This window comes from Pseudophryne corroboree, chromosome 7 (genome assembly GCF_028390025.1).
Source record: "Pseudophryne corroboree isolate aPseCor3 chromosome 7, aPseCor3.hap2, whole genome shotgun sequence".
NCBI lineage: Eukaryota > Metazoa > Chordata > Amphibia > Anura > Myobatrachidae > Pseudophryne > Pseudophryne corroboree.
The window spans coordinates 8,472,546-8,494,113 of NC_086450.1; the positions used below are offsets into that span (position 1 = coordinate 8,472,546).

The following is a 21,568-nucleotide window of genomic DNA, read 5'->3' on the forward strand; positions in this document are numbered from 1 at the left end:
CACTGCTATGGAGCCGGGTGACGGGGGGGGGGGAGAGAAGAAACTTCACTCCGCCCATCACTCCCCCCGCCGCCAGGTCGCCCGTATCCGCCGTCGGGCAGCCTCGGCGGCGGATCGCATAGTGTGTAGGGCCCTTAACTCTAGGTGCAAGAACTGAATACACAGATAGACTAATGCAGTGATATTATCGGACATGAATAGAATCTGCTGGTAGCATCGAGTACCATACAAACACACAGCAATGTTAGGGACACATTACTGGTGAATGTCTATACGCACTTTGCCCTAAATCAGAAACGATTCACACATGGAAAATTGTAACAGCAACTATTGGAGAAGATCCTAAATCAGGCTTATTCAACATGCAGCCCTCCAACTGCTGTGGAACTACACATCCCAGCATGTCCTAATAGCAAAACCGTGGCAGGGCATGCTGGGATGTAGAATTCCACGCCAGCTGGAAGGCCACATGAGGAATCGCTCTGTCCTAAATGTTTCCTGCAAGATTCCTGGTGGCAGCAATTACTCTTCCCTGCAGTAATATTAGTCGGGTTCTGCTCCACCAGTGGGGTTCTGTGTAAATGACCAGGAGGTAGGATTTTGCAGAGCCCTGGCGTAAACTACAGGATATGCAGCAACGCTCACACTGAGGGTCGGCCACAAAATGCAACAGAAGCGCATAAGAGACCAGACAGCCAGAATAAGCCAACTGCAATCAGATAAAGCAGAAGAAGAAGAAGAAGAGCACTTATCAGAGATGCTACTGTGAGTGTGATCCTGAATGACGCAGGAGGCAGCGGCTGCGATGGAAGAGACTATACATGCTGCAGGGCAATCTCTAAAGCATTTTACAATAATGGCCCCTAAGGGAGGGCTGCGAGGAAGTGACCTTGGGGGGGAAACAAACTCCCAACAACCCATCATACTTTGCCTGCAATAGCTAGCAACCCGCCACGCAGGTGGTACTGCAGGAGTTACAGCAGAAAGCACATGCCCTGACCACACCTGCGATGTAAACACTGCGCACCAGCCAGACAACGCCACTACGATCATCTAGAGGATTATTCCACAACAAATCAATAACAGGTTTCAAACGGGGCTGCAGTTTAATTTGCCGGCTGTCGGGATCCCGGCTGCAAAGGGACTCTTTGCGTTTACTCCGCTGCCGGCTTACCGACCGTCCGTAAATCATACTTAACCCTACAAACGGAGCGTTTCAGATTGCAATAAAATTTGGTATAATTAATGCTGCCATTGGTGGAAATAAACCCCCCAAATCTTAGGCTGATAAATACACTGGTTTTGAAGTTATATGCGCTGCAATTTAATTTTCTCACGAAAACTTTGTAATAATATTTTTTTTAAACTGCACTTGCAGCTCACCTAATTGAGCTAGACGTGGGCGAGGTCTGGGCAGCACGGACGGTGTAATGGTTAGCATTACTTCCTCACAGCACTGAGCTCATGGGTTCAATTCCCACCATGGCCCTAACTGTGTGGAGTTTGTATATTCTCCCCGTACTTGCGTGGGTTTCCTCCGGGTACTCTGGTTTCCTCCCACAATCCAAAAATATACTGGTAGGTTAATTGGCTCCCAACAAAATTAATCCTAGCATGAATGTGTGTGTGTGTACATGTGACAGGGAATATAGAGTGTAAGCTCCACTGGGGCAGGGACTGATGTGAATGGCCAAATAGTCTCCGTAAAGCGCTGCGGAATATGTGTGCGCTATATAAATAACCGGTAATAAATAATAAATAATTTTAAACCTGTCTATGGGCTTTCATATGATATATAACACAGCAGTTTCCATTAAAATTGAAGTTTTTTAAAAAACAAAAATTTTTGATTTTCTCAAAAAGCCATATTTTAAAAAAAAATGTTGATAAAAAAAAATCAACAATTGTTCATACTGTCGTTAATAAATCCTCAAAGTTTTATTTTGGGGATCGCGATGGGATCACTTTCTATAAGCGCTTTCATTTTTTGAACGATTCATGAAAACTGTATTTTAAAATCAACAAGCAATATGTTTTCCAGTTCACTACATTAGAGGAACGCACGTTCCTCTTCAGGTGTGTTTTGGGGACGAGAATCTACAAACAGCGCCTGCTCCCACTTCTGCGCAGGCGCACAAACTTAAGTGGAAAGACACTCCATGTGGAAAGAGTATAGGACCGCCTTCTACATCTCCCCAAACCACTACAAGTGGACTAGGGACATGATAGGTTTGGGGAGGGGCTTTAAATAGTGAAGGAAGTGTTACTGTCTGTACCGTGGGAGAGAGGGGAACCACCTCCCAACAAGACATGCCCATGTAAACGTGGCGTAACGCTAATATTACGCCTGTGCTGTGTTATGTCAACATTGTCTGAGTGCCGACAGTCAGTTTTTCTCACGTGTCTACCTACCTGCAAGCAACACTTGTGGTACAGTTACAGTTCCATGCTATATAGTACAACGCATATACAGATGAGAACGTACTCAGGTTTCTGCGGTGTGGACTTACCCAAATGTGGAAACAGATCTGCGTCCAGCTGGTGCTTCTGCGTGCACAGAGACATCAGCCTCTGCAGCCGGCTCACACAGGACGAGTACGTAGGTAAGGCTCGGGCTGTCACCTGAATCCGGTCCGGCCGCGGCGGCTCTGTGGAGAGTGTTGGGGCAGGAAGAGGTCTCTTATTAGACAGATTCCTTATTTGTGCTAGTGTGTGCGTGACAGGCGACGCTCCCTGTACTGGCAAGCTGGTATTCTGAGGTTGAGGTGACGTACAGGCCAGGTTCTGTGTTAGCCCGGCGGATTTCAGCGACGTTGGCGCAGGTTGTACCGACATGTGCTGCTCCTGTAGCGACAGAGGTTGCAGCTGAGTAGGTGCAGGGTGAGGGCTAAAGTGCTCTTGATGAACTTTTAAAATCTCTGTCTCTTTTTGCCGCTGCCGATTCTGGGCCAACTTGCTCTGCAATTTCTTTTTTATCGACGCTCCTTTCCTCAGCTCTTCCTCTTCTTCCTCAAAAGTGAAGGAGTCGTCCAAGTCCGTTTCCAGGTAGTGGAGAGGGAGCCGGGCTCCGGGAGGAGAGAGGGTCATCCCGTCTAGTCCATTGGGCATCTTCAAGGCCAGGGTGGGCACTGTTAAGCTGAAGGCCACGGTTTCCATTTGAGGTCTAGCCTTTACTTCCTCCAGTGCATCGTTCTTTTTCTTCCTTTCCTTTTTGGGAATAAAGCCGAGTACCTGCAGGTGACTGTTACAGTACCTTGTGGGTGAAGGAAAACAAGAATCAGCGGCAGCAATTGCAGCACATGGGAACATCAGACAGAAAACCTGGCCTGCAGCACCTCTGCAATCTTTCTAATACAGACGTGGCTAAAGTAGTAATCCGTATCCTGAACGCAGGACGTCAGAGAAACGTACTGTCTGAATGTCCAGCAACATACATTTCTTGCCTAACATCTCATATAGTGCATACACTAGCAATGGCACCTCAGTGATAGATTGACAGCGTACTGGTCGGCAGGTACAAACGGTCGACACACAAATGGGTTTTTCACGTGGCTTACTATCCATGTGGGCTTCCAATGAAAGCAGTAACCTTGTCCGAAGCGTGGCCAGCAAAGTGAGCCCGCAAGGATAAACGTTTGTAGTGATGGCCCAAAAAAACATGTTTCAACCATTTGGTGTTGACCTATTGACTGTCGACCAAAACATTGTCGCCAGGTGAGTATTCTCAATCTGCGGGAAACTAGAACCAGGCTGTAAACAGATTCTTCAGTATTTATGTATTTATTAACAATTACTTATATGGCGCCAACATATTCTGTTGTGCTGTACAATTCAGGTTGCAGAAACAAGGGACACTTGTCTTTATGGCCAGAGCTAACATGAGGCAGAGTATCACATACTGTGAGCATAAGAATAGTCACAGGGTTACTGTATGACGACTTGTAGGAGTTTACACGGGATCCGGTCTCTAGGTTGACAGTAAATAGGTGGACCTCTATTGGTCGACAGGGTCTCTAGGTCGACAGGTCAAAAGATTGGCATGAGTTTTTCACTATTTTTTTCTTTTTTTGACCTCTTTCATTCTTAACGATCCACGCGGACTACGAGGGGATACGGTGCACTAACTGGGGTTCCTGATCACTTTACGGAGAAAACGACACTCAAAAAAAAAAAAAACCTCATGTCGACCTACAGATCCTGTCGACCAATAGCGGTCGACCTTGCATACCACACCCAGTTTACACAGAGCATGGAAGCAAAAGTCACTTTCAGTATCTAGAACATTCACTGTAGGAAACGCATTGGTTGTATCTAACCGCAGGTGACATTACCAGCCATTTATACATATACTAGCAGCACTTACGTAACGCCATCCACCTTATATACCAGGAATGAATTCACGTGTACAGTGGAATAGGCTTCACAGCTGGCAAATATAACTAAATATTACATTTGCCCCCGACTCTTTCCTTCCCCCTAAAAACAGTTAAATGTCCAATAAAAAAAATAAAAATAAAGGAAAATATAACTTAAAATAAGATTTTACTCACCGGTAAATCTATTTCTCGTAGTCCGTAGTGGATGCTGGGACTCCGTAAGGACCATGGGGAATAGCGGCTCCGCAGGAGACTGGGCACAACTAAAGAAAGCTTTAGGACTACCTGGTGTGCACTGGCTCCTCCCACTATGACCCTCCTCCAGACCTCAGTTAGGATACTGTGCCCGGAAGAGCTGACACAATAAGGAAGGATTTTGAATCCCGGGTAAGACTCATACCAGCCACACCAATCACACCGTATAACTCGTGATACTATACCCAGTTAACAGTATGAATAATAACTGAGCCTCTCAACAGATGGCTCAACAATAACCCTTTAGTTAAACAATAACTATATACAAGTATTGCAGACAATCCGCACTTGGGATGGGCGCCCAGCATCCACTACGGACTACAAGAAATAGATTTACCGGTGAGTAAAAATAAGAATTTACTTACCGATAATTCTATTTCTCATAGTCCGTAGTGCATGCTGGGGACTCCGAAAGGACCATGGGGAATAGCGGCTCCGCAGGAGACTGGGCACAAAGTAAAAGCTTTAGGACTAGCTGGTGTGCACTGGCTCCTCCCCCTATGACCCTCCTCCAAGCCTCAGTTAGGATACTGTGCCCGGACGAGCGTACACAATAAGGAAGGATTTTGAATCCCGGGTAAGACTCATACCAGCCACACCAATCACACCGTACAACTTGTGATTTGAACCCAGTTAACAGCATGATAACAGAGGAGCTTCTGAAAAGATGGCTCACAACAATAATAACCCGATTTTTGTAACAATAACTATGTACAAGTATTGCAGACAATCCGCACTTGGGATGGGCGCCCAGCATCCACTACGGACTATGAGAAATAGAATTATCGGTAAGTAAATTCTTATTTTCTCTAACGTCCTAGTGGATGCTGGGAACTCCGTAAGGACCATGGGGATTATACCAAAGCTCCCAAACGGGCGGGAGAGTGCGGATGACTCTGCAGCACCGAATGAGAGAACTCCAGGTCCTCCTCAGCCAGGGTATCAAATTTGTAGAATTTAGCAAACGTGTTTGCCCCTGACCAAGTAGCTGCTCGGCAAAGTTGTAAAGCCGAGACCCCTCGGGCAGCCGCCCAAGATGAGCCCACTTTCCGTGTGGAATGGGCTTTTACAGATTTTGGCTGTGGCAGGCCTGCCACAGAATGTGCAAGCTGAATTGTACTACAAATCCAACGAGCAATCGTCTGCTTAGAAGCAGGAGCACCCAGCTTGTTGGGTGCATACAGGATAAACAGCGAGTCAGATTTTCTGACTCCAGCCGTCCTGGAAACATATATTTTCAGGGCCCTGACTACGTCCAGCAACTTGGAATCCTCCAAGTCCCTAGTAGCCGCAGGCACCAAAATAGGTTGGTTTAAGTGAAATGCTGAAACCACCTTAGGGATAAATTGAGGACGAGTCCTCAATTCCGCCCTGTCCGAATGGAAAATCAGATAAGGGCTTTTACAGGATAAAGCCGCCAATTCTGACACGCGCCTGGCCCAGGCCAGGGCCAACAGCATGACCACTTTCCATGTGAGATATTTTAACTCCACAGATTTAAGTGGTTCAAACCAATGTGACTTTTGGAACCCAAAAAACTACATTGAGATCCCAAAGTGCCACTGGAGGCACAAAAGGAGGCTGTATATGCAGTACCCCTTTTACAAACGTCTGAACTTCAGGGACTGAAGCTAGTTCCTTTTGGAAGAAAATTGACAGGGCCGAAATTTGAACCTTAATGGACCCCAATTTCAGGCCCATAGACACTCCTGTTTGCAGGAATGTAGGAATCGACCCAGCTGAATTTCCTCCGTCGGGCCTTACTGGCCTCGCACCACGCAACATATTTTCGCCAAATGCGGCGACAATGTTTTGCGGTTACATCCTTCCTGGCTTTGATCAGGATAGGGATGACTTCATCCGGAATGCCTTTTTTTTCCTTCAGGATCCGGCGTTCAACCGCCATGCCGTCAAACGCAGCCGCGGTAAGTCGTGGAACAGACAGGGTCCTTGTTGGAGCAGGTCCCTTCTTAGAGGTAGAGGCCACGGATCCTCCGTGAGCATCTCTTGAAGTTCCGGTTACCAAGTCCTTCTTGGCCAATCCGGAGCCACGAATATAGTGCTTACTCCTCTCCATCTTATCAATCTCAGTACCTTGGGTATGAGAGGCAGAGGAGGGAACACATACACTGACTGGTACACCCACAGTGTTACCAGAGCGTCTACAGCTATTGCCTGAGGGTCCCTTGACCTGGCGCAATACCTGTCGAGTTTTTTCCCAACGGTTTATAATCATGTGGAAGACTTCTGGGTGAAGTCCCCACTCTCCCGGGTGGAGGTCGTGCTGAGGAAGTCTGCTTCCCAGTTGTCCACTCCCGGAATGAATACTGCTGACAGTGCTATCCCATGATTTTCCGCCCAGCGAAGAATCCTTGCAGCTTCTGTCATTGCCCTTCTGCTTCTTGTGCCACCCTGTCTGTTTACGTGGGTGACTGCCGTGATGTTGTCCGACTGGATCAACACCGGCTGTCCTTGAAGCAGAGGTCTTGCTAAGCTTAGAGCATTGTAAATGTCCCTTAGCTTCAGGATATTTATGTGAAGTGATGTCTCCAGGCTTGACCATAAGTCCTGGATATTCCTTCCCTGTGTGACTGCTCCCCAGCCTCGCAGGCTGGCATCCGTGGTTACCAGGACCCAGTCCTGAATGCCGAATCTGCGGCCCTCTAGAAGATGAGCACTCTGCAACCACCACAGGAGGGACACCCTTGTCCTTGGTGACAGGGTTATCCGCTGATGCATCTGAAGATGCGACCCGGACCATTTGTCCAGCAGGTCCCACTGGAAAGTTCTTGCGTGGAATCTGCCGAATGGGATTGCTTCGTAGGAAGCCACCATTTTACCCAGAACCCTTGTGCATTGATGCACTGAGACTTGGCTCGGTTTGAGGAGGTTCCTGACTAGTTCGGATAACTCCCTGGCTTTCTCCTCCGGGAGAAACACCTTTTTCTGGACTGTGTCCAGGATCATCCCTAGGAACAGAAGACACGTCGTCGGAACCAGCTGCGATTTTGGAATATTGAGAATCCAATCGTGCTGCCGCAACACTACCTGAGATAGTGCTACACCGACCTCCAACTGTTCCCTGGATCTTACCCTTATCAGGGAATCGTCCAAGTAAGGGATAACTAAAATTCCCTTCCTTCGAAGGAATATCATCATTTCGGCCATTACCTTGGTAAAGACCCGGGGTGCCGTGGACCATCCCTACGGCAGCGTCTGAACTGATAGTGACAGTTCTGTACCATAAACCTGAGGTACCCTTGGTGAGAAGGGTAAATTTTGACATGAAGGTAAGCATCCTTGATGTCCCGAGACATCATGTAGTCCCCTTCTTCCAGGTTCGCAATCACTGCTCTGAGTGACTCAATCTTGAATTTGAACCTCTGTATGTAAGTGTTCAAAGATTTTAGATTTTAGAATCGGTCTCACCGAGCCGTCTGGCTTCGGTACCACAATAGTGTGGAATAATACCCCGTTCCCTGTTGCAGGAGGGGTACCTTGATTATCACCTGCTGGGAATACAGCTTGTGAATGGCTTCCAAAACTGCCTCCCTGTCAGAGGGAGACGTCGGTAAAGTCGACTTTTGGAAACGGCGAGGGGGAGACGTCTCGAATTCCAATATGTACCCCTGAGATATTACCTGAAGGATCCAGGGGTCTACTTGCGAGTGAGCCCACTGCGCACTGAAATTCATTGAGAACGGGCCCCCACCGTGCCTGAGCTTGTAAAGCCCTAGCGTCATACTGAGGACTTGGCAGAGGCGGGAAAGGGTTTCTGTTCCTGGGAACTGGCTGATCTCTGCAGCCTTTTTCCTCTCCCTCTGTCACGAGCAGAAAAGAGGAACCTTTTGTCCGCTTGCCAACAAAGGGCTGCGCCTGATAGTACGGCGTCTTATTTTGAGAGGCGACCTGGGGTACAAACGTGGATTTCCCAGCTGTTGCCGTGGCCACCAGGTCTAAAAGACCGACCCCAAATGTCCCCTTTCAAAGGCAATACTTCCAAATGCCGTTTGGAATCCGCATCACCTGACCATTTTACTGGTAGAATTGGACAACGCACTTATACTTGATGCCAGTCGGCAATTATTCCGCTGTGCATCATGCATATATAGAAATGCATCTTTTAAATGCTCTATAGGCAATAATATACTATCCTTATCTAGGATATCAATATTTCCAATCAGGGAATCCGACCATGCCAACCCAGCCCTGCACCTCCAGGCTGAGGCGATAGCTGGTCGCAGTCTAACACCAGTATGTGTGTAAATACCTTTTTTGGATACCCTCCTGCTTTCTATCAGCAGGATCCTTAAGGGCGGCCATCTCATGAGAGGGTAGAGCCCTTGTTCTTACAAGCGTGTGAGCGCCTTATCCCCCCTAGGGGGTGTTTCCCAATGCATCCTAACCTCTGGCGGGAAAGGGTATGCAGCCAATACTTTTTAAGAAATTATTAATTGTTATCGGGGGGAAACCCACGCATCATCACACACCTCATTTTATTTCTCAGATTCAGGAAAACTACAGGTAGTTTTTCCCTCACCGAACATAATACCCCTTTTTTGGTGGTACTCGTATTATCAGAAATGTATAAAACATTTTCCATTGTCTCAATCATGTAACGTGTGGCCCTACTGGAAATCACGGTTGTCTCTTCACCGTCGACACAGGAGTCAGTATCCGTGTCGGCGTCTGTATCTGCCATCTGCCTGACGGCCTATGAGACGTCTGGACAGGCACAAGCTGAGTAGCCGGCTGTCTCATGTCAACCACTGTTTTTTTATATAGAGCTGACACTGTCACGTAATTTTCAACAGTACATCCACTCAGGTGTCGACCCCCTAGGGGGTGACATCACTGTTACAGACACTCTGCTCCGTCTCCACATCATTTTTCTCCTCATACATGTCGACACAAACGTACCGACACACAGCACACACACAGGGAATGCTCTGATAGAGGACAGGACCCACTTAGCCCCTTGGGGAGACAGAGGGAGAGTTTGCCAGCACACACCAGAGCGCTATATATGTATAGGGACAACCTTACAATAAGTGTCTATCCCTTATAGCTGCTTATATCTGTTATTTTGCCAAATAAGTGCCCCCCTCTCTTTTTTACCCTGTTTCTGTAGTTGCAGGATGCAGGGGAGATTCTGGGAGCCTTCCTACCAGCGGAGCTGTGTGGGAAAAATGGCGCTGTGTGCTGAGGAGATAGGCCCCGCCCCCTTCACGGCGGGCTCTTCTCCCGCTTTTCTCTGGAAAACTGGCAGGGGTTAAATACATCCATATAGCCCAGGAGCTATATGTGATGTATTTTTTGCCAAATAAGGTAAATTCATTGCTTCCCAGGACGCCCCCCCCCAGCGTCCTGCACCCTCAGTGACCGAAGTGTGAAGTGTGCTGAGAGCAATGGCGCACAGCTGCAGTGCTGTGCGCTACCTTATGAAGACAGGAAAGTCTTCTGCCGCCGATTTATGGACCTCTTCTTGCTTCAGCATCTGTAAGGGGGCCGGCGGCGCGGCTCCGGGACCCATCCATGGCTGGGCCTGTGATCGTCCCTCTGGAGCTAATGTCCAGTAGCCTAAGAAGCCCAATCCACTCTGCACGCAGGTGAGTTCGCTTCTTCTCCCCTTAGTCCCTCGATGCAGTGAGCCTGTTGCCAGCAGGTCTCACTGAAAATAAAAAACCTATTTAAACTTTTACTCTAAGCAGCTCAGGAGAGCCACCTAGATTGCACCCTTCTCGTTCGGGCACAAAATCTTAACTGAGGCTTGGAGGAGGGTCATAGGGGGAGGAGCCAGTGCACACCAGCTAGTCCTAAAGCTTTTACTTTGTGCCCAGTCTCCTGCGGAGCCGCTATTCCCCATGGTCCTTTCGGAGTCCCCAGCATCCACTAGGACGTTAGAGAAATCTTATTTTCTCTAACGTCCTTAGTGGATGCTGGGAACTCCGTAAGGACCATGGGGATTATACCAAAGCTCCCAAACGGGCGGGAGAGTGCGGATGACTCTGCAGCACCGAATGAGCAAACTCTAGGTCCTCCTCAGCCAGGGTATCAAACTTGTAGAATTTTGCAAATGTGTTTGACCCCGACCAAGTAGCTGCTCGGCAAAGTTGTAAAGCCGAGACCCCTCGGGCAGCCGCCCAAGAAGAGCCCACCTTCCTCGTGGAATGGGCTTTCACTGATCTAGGATGCGGCAGTCCAGCCGCAGAATGTGCAAGCTGAATCGTACTACAGATCCAGCGAGCAATAGTCTGCTTTGAAGCAGGAGCACCCAGCTTGTTGGGTGCATACAGGATAAATAGCGAGTCAGTTTTCCTGACACTAGCTGTCCTGGAAACATAAATTTTCAGGGCCCTGACTACGTCCAACAACTTGGAATCCTCCAAGTCTTTAGTAGCCGCAGGCACTACAATAGGTTGGTTCAAATGAAAAGCTGATACCACCTTAGGGAGAAATTGGGGACGAGTCCTCAATTCCGCCCTATCCATATGGAAAATCAGATAAGGGCTTTTACAAGACAAAGCCGCCAATTCTGACACACGCCTGGCCGAAGCCAAGGCCAACAGCATGACCACTTTCCACGTGAGATATTTTAGTTCCACGGTTTTAAGTGGTTCAAACCAATGCGACTTTAGGAAATCCAACACCACGTTGAGATCCCAAGGTGCCACTGGAGGCATAAAAGGGGGCTGAATATGCAGCACTCTCTTAACAAATGTCTGAACTTCAGGTAGTGAAGCCAGTTCTTTTTGGAAGAAAATCGATAGAGCCGAAATCTGGACCTTAATGGAACCCAATTTTAGGCCCATAGTCACCCCTGAGTGTAGGAAGTGCAGAAATCGACCTAGCTGAAATTCCTCCGTTGGGGCCTTCCTGGCCTCACACCACGCAACATATTTCCGCCATATGCGGTGATAATGGTTTGCGGTCACTTCTTTCCTAGCTTTAATAAGCGTAGGGATAACTTCCTCCGGAATGCCCTTTTCCTTCAGGATCCGGCGTTCAACCGCCATGCCGTCAAACGCAGCAAGTCTTGGAACAGACAGGGCCCCTGCTGCAGCAGGTCCTGTCTGAGCGGCAGAGGCCATGGGTCCTCTGAGATCATTTCTTGAAGTTCTGGGTACCAAGCTCTTCTTGGCCAATCCGTAACAATGAGTATAGTTCTTACTCCTCTCCTTCTTATTAGTCTCAGTACCTTGGGTATGAGAGGCAGAGGAGGGAACACATACACTGACCGGTACACCCACGGTGTTACCAGAGCGTCCACAGCTATCGCCTGAGGGTCCCTTGACCTGGCGCAATATATTTTTTAGCTTTTTGTTGAGGCGGGACACCATCATGTCCACCTGTGGCCTTTCCCACCGGTGTACAATCATTTGGAAGACTTCTGGATGAAGTCCCCACTCTCCCGGGTGGAGGTCGTGTCTGCTGAGAAAGTCTGCTTCCCAGTTGTCCACTCCGGGAATGAACACTGCTGACAGTGCTAACACATGATTTTCTGCCCATCGGAGAATCCTTGTGGCTTCTGCTATTGCCATCCTGATTCTTGTGCCGCCCTGTCGGTTTACATGGGCGACCGCCGTGATGTTGTCTGACTGGATCAGCACCGGCTGGTGTTGAAGCAGGGGTCTTGCCTGACTAAGGGCATTGTAAATGGCCCTTAGTTCCAGAATATTTATGTGTAGGGAAGTCTCCTGACTTGTCCATAGTCCCTGGAAGTTTCTTCCCTGTGTGACTGCCCCCCAACCTTGAAGGCTGGCATCCGTGGTCACCAGGACCCAGTCCTGTATGCCGAATCTGCGGCCCTCTAGAAGATGAGCACTCTGCAGCCACCACAACAGCGACACCCTGGTCCTTGGAGACAGGGTTATCAGCCGATGCATCTGAAGATGCGATCCGGACCACTTGTCCAACAGATCCCACTGAAAGATCCTTGCATGGAACCTTCCGAATGGAACTGCTTCGTAAGAAGCCACCATCTTTCCCAGGACTCGCGTGCAGTGGTGCACCGACACCTGTTTTGGTTTTAGGAAGTCTCTGACTAGAGATGACAACTCCTTGGCCTTCTCCTCCGGGAGAAATACTTTTTTCTGTTCTGTGTCCAGAACCATCCCCAGGAACAGTAGACGCATTGTAGGAACCAGCTGCGACTTTGGAATATTCAGGATCCAGCCGTGCTGTTGTAGCACTTCCCGAGCTAGTGCTACACCGATCAACAACTGTTCCCTGGACCTCGCCTTTATAAGGAGATCGTCCAAGTACGGGATAATTAAAACTCCCTTTCTCCGAAGGAGTATCATCAATTCGGCCATTACCTTGGTAAATACCCTCGGTGCCGTGGACAGACCAAACGGCAACGTCTGGAATTGGTAATGACAGTCCTGTACCACAAAACTGCGGTACTCCTGGTGAGGAGGGTAAATGGGGACATGCAGGTAAGCATCCTTGATGTCCAGTGATACCATGGAAACCCCCTCGTCCAGGCTTGCAATCACCGCCCTGCGCGATTCCATTTTGAACTTGAACCTTCTTATATAAGTGTTCAAGGATTTTAAATTTAAAATGGGTCTCACCGAACCGTCCGGTTTCGGTACCACAAACATTGTGGAATAGTAACCCCGTCCTTGTTGAAGGAGGGTTACCTTGATTATCACCTGCTGAGAACATAGCTTGTGAATCGCCTCCATCACTGCCTCCCTGTCCGGGGGAGCTGTCGGCAAGGCAGATTTGAGGAAACGGCAAGGGGGAGACGTCTCGAATTCCAGCTTGTACCCCTGAGATACTACTTGTAGAATCCAGGGATCCACCCGTGAGCGAGCCCACTGGTCGCTGAAGTTCTTGAGACGGGCTCCCACCGCACCTGGCTCCGCCTGTGGAGCCCCAGCGTCATGCGGTGGACTTAGAGGAAGCGGGGGAGGACTTTTGTTCCTGGGAACTGGCTGTATGTTGCAGCTTTTTCCCTCTACCTCTGCCTCTGGGCAGAAAGGACGCGCCTCTAACCCGCTTGCCTTTCTGGGGCCGAAAGGACTGTACCTGATAATACGGTGCTTTCTTTGGCTGTGAGGGAACATGGGGTAAAAATGCCGACTTCCCAGCTGTCGCTGTGGAAACGAGGTCCGAGAGACCATCCCCAAGCAACTCCTCACCCTTGTAAGGCAAAACCTCCATGTGCCTTTTAGAATCTGCATCTCCTGTCCACTGCCGAGTCCACAATCCTCTCCTGGCAGAAATGGACATTGCGTTTATTTTAGATGCCAGCCGGCAAATATCCCTCTGTGCATCTCTCATGTACAAGACAGCGTCTTTAATATGCTCTACGGTTAGCAATATAGTGTCCCTGTCTAGGGTATCAATGTTTTCCGACAGGGAATCTGACCACGCAGCTGCAGTACTGCACATCCATGCTGAAGCAATAGCCGGTCTCAGTATAATACCTGAGTGTGTATATACAGACTTCAGGATAGCCTCCTGCTTTCTATCTGCAGGCTCCTTTAGGGCGGCCGTGTCCGGAGACGGTAGTGCCACCTTTTTGACAGACGTGTGAGCGCTTTATCCACCCTAGGGGATGTCTCCCAACGTGACCTGTCCTCTGGCGGGAAAGGGTACGCCATTAGTAACTTTTTAGAAATTACCAGTTTCTTATCGAGGGAAGCCCACGCTTCTTCACACACTTCACTTAATTCATCAGATGGGGGAAAAACCACTGGTAGTTTTTTTCTCCCCAAACATAATACCCTTTTTTGTGGTACCTGGTATAATATCAGAAATATGCAACACATTTTTCATTGCCGTAATCATGTAACGGGTGGCTCTATTGGAATGTACACTAGTCTCATCATCGTCGACACTGGAGTCAGTATCCGTGTCGACATCTGTGTCTGCCATCTGAGGTAGCGGGCGTTTTAGAGTCCCTGATGGCTTTAGAGACGTCTGGGCAGGCACAGGCTGAGAAGCCGGCTGTCCCACATCTGCTATGTCGTCAAACCTTTTATGTAAGGAGTCGACACTGTCACGTAATTCCTTCCACATAACCATCCACACAGGTGTCGACCCCGCAGGGGGTGACATCACATTTATCGGCACCTGCTCCGCCTCCACATAAGCCTCCTCATCAAACATGTCGACACAGCCGTACCGACACAACGCACACACACAGGGAATGCTCTGACTGAGGACAGGACCCCACAAAGCCCTTTGGGGAGACAGAGAGAGAGTATGCCAGCACACACCAGAGCGCTATATAACACAGGGATTAACACTATAACTGAGTGATTTTCCCTTATAGCTGCTTATATGTATACTACTGCACCTAAATTTAGTGCCCCCCCTCTCTTTTTTACCCTTTGTAGTCTTGAAACTGCAGGGGAGAGCCAGGGAGCGATCCTTCCAGCGGAGCTGTGAGGGAAAATGGCGCCAGTGTGCTGAGGGAGATAGCTCCGCCCCTTTTTCGGCTGACTGCTCCCGCTTTTTTATGGATATCTGGCAGGGGTATTTGTCACATATATAGCCTCTAAGACTATATTATGTGAGTTTTATGCCAGCAAGGTGTTTAATATTGCTGCTCAGGGCGCCCCCCCCCCAGCGCCCTGCACCCATCAGTGATCGGAGTGTGAGGTGTGCATGAGGAGCAATGGCGCACAGCTGCAGTGCTGTGCGCTACCTTGTTGAAGACCGAAGTCTTCTGCCGCCGATTTCCAGGACCATCTTCTTGCTTCTGGCTCTGTAAGGGGGACGGCGGCGCGGCTCCGGGACCGGACGACCGAGGCTGGGCCTGTGTTCGATCCCTCTGGAGCTAATGGTGTCCAGTAGCCTAAGAAGCCCAAACTAGCTGCAAGCAGGTGAGTTCGCTTCTTCTCCCCTTAGTCCCTCGTAGCAGTGAGTCTGTTGCCAGCAGGTCTCACTGAAAATAAAAAACCTAAAAGTATACTTTCTTTTCTAGGAGCTCAGGAGAGCCCCTAGTGTGCATCCAGCTCAGCCGGGCACAAGATTCTAACCGAGGTCTGGAGGAGGGTCATAGTGGGAGGAGCCAGTGCACACCAGGTAGTCCTAAAGCTTTCTTTAGTTGTGCCCAGTCTCCTGCGGAGCCGCTATTCCCCATGGTCCTTACGGAGTCCCAGCATCCACTTAGGACGTCAGAGAAAATAAAAATAATAATAAAAAAATGAAGGTTCTGAGTTTTACTTTTACCCCTGAAATAAAGCCAGCGGCCACAGAGACTCGTAGCTGCACGCAGTAACTGCGGCTCTCTGCATTCTTGATGGAAGTACGTGTAAAGCATATGTAAAATATCTAAAAGAAAAGCAATTCTATAAAAACCAGCCGCTTCTCAGGATTCACAAATATCGCTAAAACCAGCTTTAGGAAGTTTCATATAAAGTTTGGAGTCAATTCAATTAGGAGCGAGTCAATTTGGCTGCGACCTCGTAGACTTTTGTGTGCAGCCCGTACGTAGGGTTTTGTACAAAGATCTGCAGGTGCATTGTAAGTTAGGGGCAATTAGTTGTAATTAGTTTAAATATCTTACAATGGTCCTGGATGTAATAACAGCCGAGTTCAGTGATCTCGCGAGATGTCGGCTAAACTCGGACGTATTTTTTAAGGGGGCAGATCACTTACAAGGCAAAACCACGCCTTGTAAGTGATTTACCGTTTAAAAATCCTGCACGGCCACAGAACGCGGGCATCATTACGTCCGGGCCCACTGTGGAAACGTCACCGTTAATGTTTACATTTGCTATAAAGTGATATATGATAAAAAATACAAGTTTTTCCCAAAAACATCAACTAATCACCGGCGGTAGCGACCATCGCTCTGCATACCTACGGTCCTCCGATTTGGGGATGGGATTAGTGCAACGCTGGCTGTTGTACTTGGCCACATATTCACATTGCTTGAAGGGGGCGGTCTTGTCCTCCAGAACGTGTCGGATACAGAAGGCGTAGCCGTTGAGTCTTCTCTGCTTGCAGAGCTTGGGGCTGTAGGAGCATAGGGGCTTGTTATCAACCTCAGAGAAGTGGATGTGTTTGCCTTCATACATCACGTGACTCTCTGCCTTGTGAACATTCGCTGGGGAAACAAAGAGGACAATGGTTGGAGGTAACAGATGCCTCATTGTGCGGGGCGGTGGCCCAGAGGGGATAAATCCCGTACACTATATGACACTGAGGGTCCACTGGATGGATCTTACCTGATTTTAAACCTTATGCATCATATCTGCGTTATGGGTGATGCGCCCCCCAAGGACACCGCCACGCAGGATTGTTCCAAGAGGGTTCCTATGGAAAGATGAAGAGTTACAATAAAAGCTCATGATAACACAGAATAAGCGCACGTGTGCGGGGCATAACGCACACAAACACGAAGGGGACGATTCGGTTAGTGTTTGGCGAAAATTTCGTAATGCAGGTAAAACGCCAGCGGCCGCGACCTTTCGCTATTCAGCTAGAAGCTCATGTTAGGTTAATGTAAGTGTCAACGGGAGATAGCGTGGATTGCAGCGCACAGATAACGACTAAGTGACAAGTAGGAAAATCCGTATGTCACGGAAATAATATTTGGGACACAAGACAGAACCCCCGAGACGCCCTCCCAATGAGTAATGATGTAGAGCACACGCTGGGGTGTTTTAGCAGGGAGTCCCGCGCCCTGCCTTATTATTAAAGGGCTAAATGCGCCCTTGCCTTTTTACTGGCGCCCTGCTAAAACAGTCTGCTGATGCCGCTGCCACGTGAACAAAAGCCGCACACACGAAAAAGGCATCTATTCACATTAAAGGGAGAGCGTGGGGGAATCCCATCACCGCCACAAGTGCCGGGCACGCCCACATCAGTCACATCGACGGCCAGGCACATCCTCATTCGTGACACTGACTGGGGCCGCACTGCCCCAATAGTGACGCCGGAGGGGCCTTAACCCCCTCCCCGGCTGGCCAAGCAACCTTTTCGTGCGCATGCGCACATGCTGCCCCCGCACCCTCGCGGGAACACTAAAGGATGAATTTACATAAGAAAATATGTCCAATAAAGACATTTTCAGGTGATTTTCTCTAAAAAGCAGGAAAATGGGTATAATGATGTGGGACAGGTATGTAGAGGTGCAATGATGTGGGACAGGTATGGTGAGGTGCAATGATGTGGGACAGGTATGTAGAGGTGTAATGATGTAGGACAGGTATGGTGAGGTGTAATGATGTGTGACAGGTATGGTGAGGTGTAATGATGTGGGACAGGTATGTAGAGGTGTAATGATGTGGGACAGGTATGGTGAGGTGTAATGATGTAGGACAGGTATGGTGAGGTGTAATGATGTGGGACAGGTATGTAGAGGTGTAATGATGTGTGACAGGTATGGTGAGGTGTAATGATGTAGGACAGGTACGGTGAGGTGTAATGATGTGGGACAGGTATGTAGAGGTGTAATGATGTGTGACAGGTATGGTGAGGTGTAATGATGTAGGACAGGTACGGTGAGGTGTAATGATGTGGGACAGGTATGGTGAGGTGTAAAGATGTGGGACAGGTATGTAGAGGTGTAATGATGGGGGACAGGTATGTAGAGGTGTAATGATGTGGGACAGGTATGGTGAGGTGTAATGATGTGGGACAGGTATGGTGAGGTGTAATGATGTGGGACAGGTATGTAGAGGTGTAATGATGTGGGACAGGTATGTAGAGGTGTAATGATGTGGGACAGGTATGGTGAGAGGTAATGATGTGGGACAGGTATGGTGAGGTGTAATGATGTGGGACAGGTATGTAGAGGTGTAATGACGAGGGACAGGTATGTAGAGGTGTAATGACGTGGGACAGGTATGGTGAGGTGTAATGATGTGGGACAGGTATGGCGAGGTGTAATGATGTGGGACAGGTATGGTGAGGTGTAATGATGTGGGACAGGTATGTAGAGGTGTAATGATGTGGGACAGGTATGTAGAGGTGTAATGAGGTGGGACAGGTATGTAAAAGTGTAATGATGTGGGACAGGTATGTACAGGTGTAATGATGTGGGACAGGTATGTAGAGGTATAATGATGTAGGACAGGTATGGTGAGGTGTAATGATGTGGGACAGGTATGTACAGGTGTAATGATGTGGGACAGGTATGTAGAGGTGTAATGATGTGGGACAGGTATGGTGAGGTGTAATGATGTGGGACAGGTATGTAGAGGTGTAATGATGTGGGACAGGTATGGTGAGGTGTAATGATGTAGGACAGGTATGGTGAGGTGTAACGATGTGGGACATGTATGTAGAGGTGTAATGATGTGGGACAGGTATGTAGAGGTGCAATGATGTGGGACAGGTATGTAGAGGTGTAATGATGTGGGACAGGTATCTAGAGGTGTAATGATGTGGGACAGGTATGGTGAGGTGTAATGATGTGGGACAGGTATGGTGAGGTGTAATGATGGGGACCGGTATGTAGAGGTATAATGATGTAGGACAGGTATGTAGAGGTGTAATGATGTGGGAAAGGTATGTAGAGGTGCAATGATGTGGGACAGGTATGGTGAGGTGTAATGATGTGGGACAGGTACGGTGAGGTGTAATGATGTAGGACAGGTACGGTGAGGGGTAATGATGTGGGACAGGTATGTAGAGGTGTAATGATGTGGGACAGGTATGGTAAGGTGTAATGATGTGGGACAGGTACGGTGAGGTGTAATGATGTAGGACAGGTACGGTGAGGAGTAATGATGTGGGACAGGTACGGTGAGGTGTAATGATGTGGGACAGGTACGGTGAGGTGTAATGATGTAGGACAGGTACGGTGAGGGGTAATGATGTGGGACAGGTACGGTGAGGGGTAATGATGTGGGACAGGTATGTAGAGGTGTAATGATGTGGGACAGGTATGGTGAGGTGTAATGATGGGGGGGACAGGTATGTACAGGTGTAATGATGTGGGACAGGTACGGTGAGGTGTAATGATGTAGGACAGGTACGGTGAGGTGTAATGATGTGGGACAGGTATGGTGAGGTGTAATGATGTAGGACAGGTACGGTGAGGTGTAATGATGTGGGACAGATATGTAGAGGCGTAATGATGTGGGACAGGTATGTAGAGCTGTAATGATGTGGGACAGGTATGGTGAGGTGTAATGATGTGGGACAGGTACGGTGAGGTGTAATGATGTGGGACAGGTATGTAGAGGTGTAATGATGGGGGCAGGTATGGTGAGGTGTAATGATGTGGGACAGGTATGTAGAGGAGTAATGATGTAGGACAGGTATGTAGAGGTGTAATGATGTGGGACAGGTATGTAGAGGTGTAATGATGGGGGCAGGTATGGTGAGGTGTAATGATGTGGGACAGGTATGTAGAGGTGTAATGATGTGGGACAGGTATGTAGAGGTGTAATGATGTAGGACAGGTACGGTGAGGTGTAATGATGTGGGACAGGTATGGTGAGGGGTAATGATGTGGGACAGGTATGGTGAGGTGTAATGATGTGGGACAGGTATGCAGAGGTGTAATGTTGTGGCACAGGTATGGTGAGGGGTAATGATGTGGGACAGGTATGTAGAGGTGTAATGATGTAGGACAGGTACGGTGAGGTGTAATGATGTGGGACAGGTATAATGATGTGGGGACAGGTATGTAGAGGAATAATGATGTGGGGACAGGTATGGTGAGGTGTAATGATGTAGGACAGGTATGTAGAGGTGTAATGATGTGGGACAGGTATGGTGAGGTGTAATGATGTAGGACAGGTATGGTGAGGTGTAATGATGTGGGACAGGTATAGTGAGGTGTAATGATGTGGGACAGGTATGTAGAGGTGTAATGATGTGGGACAGGTATGGTGAGGTGTAATGATGTGGGACAGGTATGTATAGGTGCAATGATGAGGGACAGGTATGGTGAGGTGTAATGATGGGGGACAGGTATGGTGAGGTGTAATGATGTAGGACAGGTATGCAGAGGTGTAATGATGTGGGACAGGTATGGCGAGGTGTAATGATGGGGGGGACAGGTATGGTGAGGTGTAATGATGTGGGACAGGTATGTGGAGGTGTAATGACGTGGGACAGGTATGGTGAGGTGTAATGATGTGGGACAGGTATGTGGAGGTGTAATGACGTGGGACAGGTATGTAGAGGTGTAATGACGTGGGACAGGTATGTTGGTGTAGTATTGGTAGGAATGTTGTTGTTTTTTAACTTGCAGATGGGTGTTCCGTCTTTTTTCCAACATTTTACAAACTTTTATATATGCACTTAAATATCCGTATTGATATACACTAATGTGTCCTAAAATACTTCCTAGCCTTATTTACTGAAATTCATGTGCTGGCTATCATCTTTCCTTAATTAACAAAAGTTGCAAAAACAACCCTGTGACACCATATGCCAAGTAACACCCGCCTGCACTGTCCTTATACCCAATAACAGCCTCCTACACTGTCCTTATACCCAATAACAGCCTCCTACACTGTCCTTATGCCCAATAACAGCCTCTTACACTGTCCTTATACCCAATAACAGCCTCCTACACTGTCCTTATGCCCAATAACAGCCTCCTACACTGTCCTTATGCCCAATAACAGCCTCCTGCACTGTCCTTATGCCCAATAACAGCCTCCTACGCTGTCCTTATGCCAAATAACAGCCTCCTGCACTGTCCTTATGCCCAATAACAGCCTCCTACACTGTCCTTATGCCAAATAACAGCCTCCTGCACCGTCCTTATGGCCAATAACAGCCTCCTGCACTGTCCTTATGCCCAATAACAGCCTCCTGCACTGTCCTTATGGCCAATAACAGCCTCCTGCACTGTCCTTATGCCCAATAACAGCCTCCTGCACTGTCCTTATGCCCAATAACAGCCTCCTGCACTGTCCTAATGCCCAATAACAGCCTCCTGCACTGTCCTTATGCCCAATAACAGCCTCCTGCACTGTCCTAATGCCCAATAACAGCCTCCTGCACTG

At 48.5% G+C, this 21,568-nt stretch overlaps 1 protein-coding gene across 1 annotated transcript in view; it reads right to left on the reverse strand.

The window, feature by feature from the left end:
* Positions 1 to 16,909, reverse strand: part of INO80D (INO80 complex subunit D) — a 90,364-nt gene extending 73,455 nt beyond the window's left edge. The window contains exons 1-3 of the mRNA XM_063932658.1: positions 16,823 to 16,909; positions 16,455 to 16,701; positions 2,511 to 3,253 (exon numbers count right to left, since the gene is read on the reverse strand). Coding sequence (XP_063788728.1) covers positions 2,511 to 3,253; positions 16,455 to 16,672 — 961 coding nt within the window. The 5' untranslated portion in view covers positions 16,673 to 16,701; positions 16,823 to 16,909. The remainder of the gene's footprint in view (positions 1 to 2,510; positions 3,254 to 16,454; positions 16,702 to 16,822) is intronic.
* Between the last annotated feature and the right edge of the window lie 4,659 nt (positions 16,910 to 21,568).